This window comes from Eurypyga helias, unplaced genomic scaffold, assembly GCF_000690775.1.
Source record: "Eurypyga helias isolate BGI_N326 unplaced genomic scaffold, ASM69077v1 scaffold5254, whole genome shotgun sequence".
In the NCBI taxonomy this organism is placed as follows: Eukaryota; Metazoa; Chordata; class Aves; order Eurypygiformes; family Eurypygidae; genus Eurypyga; species Eurypyga helias.
The window spans coordinates 1-10000 of NW_010248074.1; the positions used below are offsets into that span (position 1 = coordinate 1).

At 43.6% G+C, this 10000-nt stretch overlaps 1 protein-coding gene across 1 annotated transcript in view; it reads right to left on the reverse strand.

Annotated features, from left to right (window-relative positions):
* Positions 1–1649: 1649 nt before the first annotated feature.
* LOC104509100 (zinc finger E-box-binding homeobox 2-like) overlaps positions 1650–10000 on the reverse strand; it is a gene marked incomplete at its 3' end in the record, with an annotated part of 36246 nt that continues 27895 nt past the window's right edge. Inside the window, exons 5-7 of the mRNA XM_010150928.1 lie at positions 9099–9170; positions 2557–2745; positions 1650–1864 (exon numbers count right to left, since the gene is read on the reverse strand). Coding sequence (XP_010149230.1) covers positions 1650–1864; positions 2557–2745; positions 9099–9170 — 476 coding nt within the window. The remainder of the gene's footprint in view (positions 1865–2556; positions 2746–9098; positions 9171–10000) is intronic.

Here is a 10000-nt window from a genome sequence, read left to right on the forward strand (position 1 = left end):
CTGCCTCTTCCCACATTCCTGGCGAGACAGATGGTGTTACATGGGACACAGGGAGGTTTGTTCAAACAGCAGCAACCTTCAAAGATCAAGCAGAGCCCAGCCCGCCGCGCGCCATTGAGGGACCCGCGCTCATATGTTGCTGAGTTGCATAAACAAACAGCAACAGCTGTTTTGTCTCCCCCCATCGCCCTCCGAGGACTACTATAAACTTTAGTTGTGCCACTGTTAATATGATACAATCATTTTAATTTACTAATTGTAAATGCCACGAGCAAATGAGGGGACTTTTCAACACCAAAGCTACCATTCATAATGCGCCAGCACCGGCGCGTTCTCGCATGTGAAATTTCAGGCGGTTGCGTTGGATAAATATCTAGGCAGGTCTGTTGTGGGGTTGGCTTTTTTTTTCCCCCTCGGTGTTTTTAATGATTCAAAGCAAAAGAAAGAACCTTACGGTGGATCACGTTAGGAAAAATACACAAGTGAAAATGTGTGTGTGTACCAGAAAAGCCAGGGGAAGGAAAGAATAGGAGAAACCGCTCTCCAGAATGTTTTATATTGATTTAAGATCAAGCAAAAGATACGGTTCTCTTAAAAATGCTAATTGCCAAAATCGCGTGATTAGGAGACCCGTGTTTGCCTAACTGAATTTACCTTATGCTGAGGAAAACCTACCAAGAGAAATACAGCTGATCATGATTTTCAGGTTTTAAGAAAAACAGGAACGGCATAAAGCCTCCACCACAATTGGACACAATGCACACATTTATTTATTTAAGTTTTAACCATGCCATTTGAGTTTCCATTACAGCCCTCCATAAGACGGGTTTTTCGAGAACTAATTCTCCGGTGAGGACGGGAGTGGTTTTTCTGCTGGCACGTAAAGAGTTTTGGGGCACAGGTCTATCGCCAGGCTGTTTAGGAGCACTACGGAAGCTCAGTCACCTGTTTGAGATACGCAGCATTTCCTTAAATGCAGCACTGATATAATATTACACGCACTACATCGAGGAAAAAAATGGTTTGATTTATTGCAGATACACCGCCGGGCTATACGCACGGTAGCGATGCCGCAATCCTACTGCGTGCACGTGTTAGCGGCACGATCACAAATGATAGCCTGTACGGACTGTAGGAAGAGTTATTCTAAAAATGTGTAATTAGGTTTAACAAACGATTATACCAAATACGCATAATTTCACGTGACTGAAAAGGTTACTCAAAAAGTAATGAAAAAATATTAGCGGGTGTTTCTAGTGTGTCTTGGAGCTCCTATTTGCAACACTGCAAAGTAAAACTAGGTGAAAAATGGAATTAAAATTGCTGAGATGTTTAATAATGTATAATTAAAATGCTACACTTTCATTCACTTTTTGAGGAACATAAAAACGAAACTAAAGTCAAGTTAAAGTGCAAATAAAATTTCTAAATTAGAAATTAACACACTCATTCGATCGTGAACATAAGACTATTAAATCATATTAGAAGAGACCATCAAAAAATCATTTAGACCTCAATTAAAGCTATTACCATTAAAAGATCTGCATCTTCAAAATGCCATGAAAAATTAATAATGATTGCCAATCAAAGCAATATCGTTTCTCTAAGGGGTTATTACAGAGAGAAATCACTTAAAACCAGCCCCCCACCTGATCTGTCCCTGGCTTGTGTGTCACCATATGCCGCTCGAGCTGGGTGCGGTAGGCAAACGTGTAGTTACAGAGAGGGCACGAGAAGTTCTCCTCGTTCTTCTCGTGGCGGTACTTGATGTGCTCCTTGAGGGACGTCAGGCGCTTGTAGCCCCGGTCGCAGTAGGGGCAGGTCAGCAGTTGGGCGAAGGCATCTGGAGTTCCAGGTGGCAGGTCTGCACCCCAGGACGTGGCGGGGAGGGGGGGAAAGAGGCAGGCCAAAAGGTCAGCAAATCAATGGCAGCTCATGGGCTGATTGCCCGGGATGGTATGAGAGGAATCGCTGCAATCTGCTGCCCGAGAGGGAGGGACAGTGCTTCCAACCAGCGGCGGGAGGCACCGGCACCCGCGCACGCCCACGGCAGACTCGCAGGACCCGCTCCGGACCCTGCTAGGAAATTAATTACGGGCATCGCTCCTCCCGCAGACATCGCTGGCTGGAAAACTAAGAAATACTTCTGATCAATTGACAATTTGCATTCCAGCCCCAGTTCACTACGTTACTTACACCACTGACCGAGAATCCTTCCTACCGACGCTTCTCCAATTATTTATCAAGAGCGATGGGTTGGCTACCCCGCCTTTTGTCGCACTAAAACTCACTTAAAACTTCCCAAACTCCCAACTAGAGGGGCAGCCTTTCTCCCGTTTAAATTCCGCTCTTCAGTTCACCCACCAAATAATACAAATTCGCCGACTAAAAAATCACAATACGCTGAAATTACAGCCCCAATCTTTGCTCACGAAATTCCATGCCGCTGCAGCTGTTCTTCAATTTTTAAGGTAAACACCCAGGCATGTAGTGCATTTATAATTGCAACAGCTGCACGAGGTCAGGATACTGGCTAAAAATGAATTACAGCCTCACCATTTTCTTCTTGCCCATTGGCCTCTGGAGTGCCAAGGCGAGACAGTTCCTCAGGGGCTTCGGGGTAGATAATGGCTGTGTCGCTGCGCTGCAGGTACTCTGCGATGCTGACTGCATGCCCATCTCCTTCCTCCAGTTTCCTTTTGGCAAAATACTCTTCAAAGTCCGACGTGCAATTTGCATTCTTCACTAAAACGAGAGAAGGGGAAGAGAAAGGGGGTTGAGCGTACCCTCCCCAAGAGCTCAGGTCAGCGAATATTGTGGGCTGAGCTGGTGTTCATGCTGGAGCTACGAGGCTGGGGCTGCAGCTGGAATCCTTTCTCTCATCCGTCCTCTCCAGCTTCTAATAAAATTAACACAGGCGTTCCACCCGCATGGATGGAAGTAAGGGCGGGAAGTTAAATTAATTGGAACACGGGCTCCACGGGGCAGCAGGAGAAGTTTATGAGTCTTGGGTAATGCAGGTAATCCTTCATCTATGGAACTTGAACCTTCAGGGGGTTCCTGGGGGACCAACGCTTTTGGCATGAACACAGCTCAACCTACTGGACTGAGCTCAGCTGCCCCCACATCCCCCAGACAGTTCCCGTGTCGGAGGCGGTAGTGGCAGGTGGTAAAAACCCACAACCACTTCTCCTCCATGAGGTCCTGCCTTGGGCTGCTCTTCCGTGGCGGGCACAAGAAGAGAATTGCTCACAACATCTTCCTTTTGTTTTTTTTTTTTTTTTCCCCTGAAAAATTAACTTACAATGGGAGAATAGTTTGTTTTAAAAAATCATTGCTTCATGGATTTCTGCAAACAGAACCACATGTTTTAGACCATAGCAGAGATAAAACCACTTTTGTACTCTGTACAAGAGTTTTCCTTCTTTTCCTTAAATGTAAACTAAATTTTTTGTTGTCCATGCAATGCCCATGAAACATAATATAGGCTCAACCACAAAACATCCTGTTACTAAAAATATGCTTTTCTCCTCCATGTATGACACTGCATACAGAAAAGACCTTAAAAACTCTGGGACACTATAGACAAATATTAATATAATTATACCAGGAAAAAAAAAAAAAAAAAGGAGCTGTTAATTTTCTTACTATGTTTTGGGTTTTTTTTATTAACAAGTCTTGGAAGACACAGTTAGTGGCAGGGAATTAAAGATACTTGTTTTTAACTGACCGTAAATGAAAAGAACAGCTTATGATTGATTACATTTTTAATGTATTTCTCCTTAGGTGAAATAAGAAAATGAGGCAATGCCATAAACCGTTCTACAGTTCATGTAAAAGTAAAATACTAAATGGCCCCATTCTGCTCTCACTGACGCCGGGGAGCAATACGGAGTAAACTTATGGAAATCAAAGAGTTTATGGCCCTACAGGGTTATATGGGTTTGTAACCACCAGGAACGAGAGACTAACCAGATCCTTGGTGTTTAAAGAAAGGTAAAGGTTTTGCCTCAGTTTCCTAGAAAAATGCAAAGCGATGCTGGCAGTCGAGATGTGGCCTCTGACTGGGGCACAACTGGAAACCTGGAAGCACCTGATTTGAAGCGCTGACCTCTCCATCATCGATAAAAGTAGATATCCATCCATGCAAACCTCATCCCTTTTGCCAATAAAACCAATCCCTCGCTGAGACAAATATGTCACATTTTTCATATGAGCTGAGCAGCTTCTCAACCATTCTGCAGTATTTTTGTGACCAGTGGCAAAGGTCAGGGACCCTTCTTTTTGGAAGGAAACTTCTGTTCCTACCACAGAGGTTTTGTGGGGCATCACTATAACACCACAGAGCTCTTCCCTTGGTCCTTCTGTAGCTCTTGTTATCATGTTATTCGCATGAAAATCAGTACCTTTTTTTTCCCCCTCCAAAACTGGTAACTGCTAGAGAAGGGGAGCGTGAGTATGGAGGACAAGACCAAGTACCTTACCTCCATTTTGTTGCTGTGAGAGAGATGTAACAAAATGGCGGTCACTGAGGTACATCTTATGCACAGGAGCGTCAGACCATGTTTCTGACATCGTGTAAACAGAACAGAGCTGAGGCATTACTTTTTATGTTGGAAACTTGACTTTTCATTCCCTTGCTATGCCTAGATCTTCCAACTGTTGCAAGATCATCCACCCCCCCGGCCTAATGCTATCCCATCTTTTGACTTAGCAATAGATCCAAGGAAAACGAGTTTATTTCTTGCCAGAATCAGGCCGTGACCCAGTAAAACTACCTATGAAGCAAGGAAAGAGACCTTCTCTCTGGACAGGACATATGAGAGCAGGAAAGGGAAAGGGTGGGATGACTCCAAGGGAAGGCTCCATGTGTCCTTCTTCTCCAGGCAGGCTGGTGAGTTTTGGAGCTTGCAACTGCATTTATAGGGTAGGGATTCAAGGCCTGAGTCAATATTAGGAGCTTCAGACCCAAATTCAAACCCAAATGAGGTTCATCCTTCCCGGCCCCCAAGTCTATCTGGAGGCTGATCCAACGGACGACTGCTATGATATTACTGGCCTTGACTTCCTAATTCTCTGGATTATTTAGCTTCCATGTCTGCGCATGCAACCCGGGAGCTAAAGCAAATGTTTATGTCTACATTATAAACCCCTAAAAACAAGAGGATTTAGTGGAAAAGCTGACAGATCCTTAACTGAAACAGTACAACCAGTGCCACAACACTGCAGATTAACATAAATAGCAAGAGGTGACCATGTGTATCTGGTTTCTCATCAGCGACGTTACTGACAATTGAGACAGGGCTGGAAGCTCACCCAGTGTTACTAAAAAGACCCATCTGATAACCATTACATTTCCCTCTCGATTTCTGGGGGGAAGGCTTGCTTCCCCCGCCTCGTGCCCTAATTTGTTTTCCATGCAGAAAGTCATGTTCCCGGATTCCTCGTGGGCTGACACTGCACACACATTGCACATCCCCTCCTGCGAGGCAAGAACTTCAGCGAGATCTACGGCGGGTGACCTCACCAAATAAGTCTTTTTTTAATTAATTATTGGAGCTTGGAGAGCAGGAATATTTTCAGCTCCAAAAACTGATGTGGCCATGCCACATAAAAATAAAACGCATTAAGGAAAGCTATCTTTGGAGGCATTTAGGGCCTTTCAAGATAAAGTGAGACAGAGGTTCAAGGAGCTTGGGAGACCAGTTATTTTGTGTGGGAACTCGTCCTGTGAGATGGTGATAGCTGCCCTTAATCGCAAACAAAGCTAATAAAACCACAGCCTTCATTAGCCAGGAAGTGAGAGGCCCCCATTGGTACACACAGATTACAGCCTGAAAACGGCCTGTCCTCCGACCTGCCAAGTTTTACTTCTGTTTTCCTCCCCTCAAAGTTTTTTTTCCCCTTCGTTAAATTGTATTAAGAGATCTTGACTCAAACCTTGTCAGATATTAGTAACTGAAACCGGGAAATTCTTTTGTTTGTTTACAGGGAATTTGTTAATCTATTTTCTGCAAGTGTCTCAGTTATAGTAACCATAACAGGTACAATAACATAAGCCATAGAAATTTATTAATTCTCATTAAAAAAAACCAAAAACCCACCTTCTGCAAAACATGATTTTGTCAAGTGACCATTTCAGGAACCCCCAGAAATATTTGCAAATTTATTTATCAGGACAAAAGACTAAAATCTCACTGCAATGATCACTTTTGCTTTTCAATTATAAAGCCTCCATGGCTCATTATAAAAATGCAGCTGATTAATATATGGATAACAAGATTTATTTTTTAAGTACGACTAGGAAGTGGCCATTCTGACAGGAGCAGAATAATTTAATCACAAAGTTTTTTTTTCTTTTAGTTTTCTTTCTCTACTAACGACATTCTGCAATGAATTTGATGCTAAAAATACACCCCAGTTGTTGCATGTACCTACAGCAACTTTGCAGCTGGATGTATGTGAATGCGTCCGAAGTTGTATCTCCTACCTGTGTGCTCATTCCAGGCTACAGAGCGTTATGAGATCTGGTGTCAAGAGGGAGAGGCACGTTGTTTTAAATGAGACTGACCACCTTGGCCCACCTGGAAGAGCCCATGTCAATCTGTAGGAAGCCCTAAATGGCTTTCCTGGAGACCGGAAGGTCACTGTGGTATGGCTTTCACTGAGGATGGAGTCACGGATCCAACGTCTTTCATTGGGCTGAGTCTCAGCCTCACCTCAGCTGTTTTATTTAACATCAGTATTAAATCCCCCTACTACCTGCAGGGAAAAAATGAGGCCAAACACTCAAGACAGGCCCAAAGCATATACTGAGGGTGAAGAAAAAGACTTTGAACATTTCCCAGACTAGCTAGGAAAGTTATCCAATGGGTCTTCCCTTTCCTCCTGAAATAATGTTTGGGGTACCTCAACAGGCAAGCAGGGCGAGTTTTTAATATGCACGAAGCAAATTAAAATTTGCTTTTTAAATTAATTTTTTTTTAATTAATTTGTTGCAGCTCCTAATAGTCACCTGGCATCTTCCACTCCAGGTGAAAAGACTGGCAAAGGCATTTAGTTGATCAGATGATTTAATATGACTAAATAATCTGACAGCGCTCCTAAGAGACCATAGAGACTGCTGCCATTACAGAAACATGTTCTACCCAACCTTCCCCCGCGTCAGCCTCCACCGGAGGAGGTGGCTCTGGGTGCCTCAGTGATAAAGGATCTGAACTCATAATGATTATTTGAGCAAGCCGCCCGTCGCAGCACACACCAGCTGGAGCAAAGAGGAGGCTGGGACTTTTGCACAGGACATTTGAGGAAGGAATTGTCAGGTGCAACACCCAAAGCAGCTTTTACGTTTCGAATGCAGGCTACCAAAATGCAAAGCACTCTTAGGACCACGAGTTTGCAGCGCAGCAGGCTGGCTAGGGGTGATGCTTATCTTTTCCCCCAGAAAACTGGTTTCGGAAGAGGCCATGGACCTGAGACTGAGCTAGTGGCAGGGCTGCATGGGGCCTGACGGCACTCTGCCCCCAGAGAGATACCGTGAGGCCGAAGTCAAGCAGGCAGAAGAGACCATCAGATACTGGAAGGGAAGGGGCTAAGAGGACATAAAGTCTTCCCCTTGAGCTGACCACACTGCAAGTATGAAAGACTCAAGGCCTGTTATGGTAAGGAAAATATGTGCAAAGGAAGTCACACGGACTGATAGGGGACCTCAAAGGCTCTGGTAATGGTAATTCAGATAACCATCAAGTCTTATTTCTGAATCAGACGTCTTCTAAAGTCCTGTTTCTCCAAGTGCTAAGCACAATTTGTCATTTTATTGACGTCCCTTGGAAATATAAAAGCTTTCAAAATACATATGTATCCTGTTCAGTTCTGCAACATCATTAAGTATATACGTAATGACAAATTGTGCCTCGGTGCCACCCTCCTTTGATGCACAGTAAATCTGATGGATGAAAAAAGCAGTGACATGGGTTTATTTTTCTATTATTTTCCCCCCCTCAAGAATTGTAAAGTAAATTTCTTGTGTTACTTAATAAGAGCATTGGGGTTTTATGTAGGTGTTACCAACATTAGGAAAGCGTGAGTAATAAAATCCTTGCAAGAGTTAGGTACCAGCTTTTACAGTAATATTTGTAGGGGGCATTACCTATGAACTAAATCTCATACTGGAATGCACAGAACTGTACTTATACTAGAAAGCTCTTAATCGTGTAAATCGGGGCTATCTGCAACATCTCAAGTTGTGGCAAAATGCAAAAGAAACATGGGGTGATGTATGGCGTTCAGCTGTGCTGAGGATGGAGTGGGGCCCTGTGGCCTTTGGAAAGAACATGGTAAACCCCTGAATTCATTTGGATTAGAAAATAGTAACAGAAACCTTTTGCTGTTTTGCTTTGCTAAGAAAAAAAAAGAAATGGCTCGGAGATGATGCCTGCTAAATATCTCTGTCCCCTTTCTTGTTCCACAAAATGTATTGATTTCTAAGAAGAGAGGAAAGAAAGAAATGTGGAAAGTGGAAAAAAAAAAAGATTAGCCAGAAACATAATAATCTCATAAATATGCATTTAAAGTGTGTGTGTCTGTGTATCTATGTAAGGGGTTTATGTGTGTCTTGCTGAAAAGATGTTTTCAGTCTCTGAAGTAGCTTACTCTGTGCACCATGCGAATCTGGGGTTGCCAAGAAGGGTGCACCCCATCCTCATTACCAAGCTCTTTGTACAGTCCCTCTCATTAAAAGACTACTGTATCTTGGTCCAGCTACTTTAAACTACACTATATTCGTCCTCACTGGGAAAACATCTCCTCATGCTGCTGAAAACTATTAGCTGACAAGGATGCAGTTAAAAGGAGTTAGGGGCTGAAGCGCCGCAGAGCATGGGAGGGGTAGCGAGGACGCTCACCGAATGAGTTCGTCGCTGTGCCATTGCCATCAAATTGGGGAAAAAAAATTTAAAACCCAGGAAAATTATGTAAATGTTTCCCAATCGTTTAACTGAAACCAAGAAAGAAATTGTTTTGTTGCTTGTTCTCTTCACGCACAGCTAACCCTACGCGATACAGAGGAAAAGGGATGCTCGCATCACGCAACACCTTACCTGTACCATTGTTCGCGGTGGTCTGAATTGTGGCTTCAGGCCCCATAGTGTCATAATCTTCCTTCATTTCTTCTGCGAAATAAGCATGCACACTTTTAGCATTTTGCGCGTTACGGAGTTGCTTACAAAGCTAAGGGAGCACGCTGGGGTAACGGGGAAGATCCTGCTAAGGGAAGGAGAGAAAAGGGCTGTTGTGGACCCCTACACAATGGCTTTGTTCTGGGCACTGAATGAGTTCAGCGGCGCTGGGTGGACGAGAACTTATTTACTTTAAACATGACAGCAAGTGGTGGAAAACAGAACTGTTTGTTCGGAGTAAATGAAGGGCTTTTCCCAATATCAAATCTAATAACCAGCCGGGTGATAAAAAGGGGTTTTTTTCTTTCCCCCCCCACCCTGTATTTAAAAGAAATAATCAGTTAAGAGACATGGTGAGATCTATACCTGGAAGGAACTGCAAATACAAAAGGAAGATACAAGAAGTTCTTATATCTCCCTTTCTATCTATCGTCACGCAGATCTGAGCCATCACCGTCATCTTAACCTCGTTCAAAGCGCAGCCCGTATTAATATCAAGTGGTGCAGAAATGTGACAAATTTTCAACTGTGGGCAGTTCTTCCCTGCCCGGAGGAGTTGTTTGTGTCTTCTGTGCACTGACAGTCTGCTTTTAGGGCCATAAATTGGGTTAATTCACATGCAAATGAGCATGATATGTGTAGAATTATTTACTAGGTGTTTATCATGGATCCGTTTGCTTTCCATGAAACTGGGGGCTCCGAGTGAGTTAAAATAGCGTTTTGAAGAGGCTGGATGCAGCTCCATCACTGGGGAGAACGCTTATTTTCATGGATGTTTCAGCCTGCCTCAGAGCGCCTGTCAAACTTGGTTTCTTGCTGCTAAT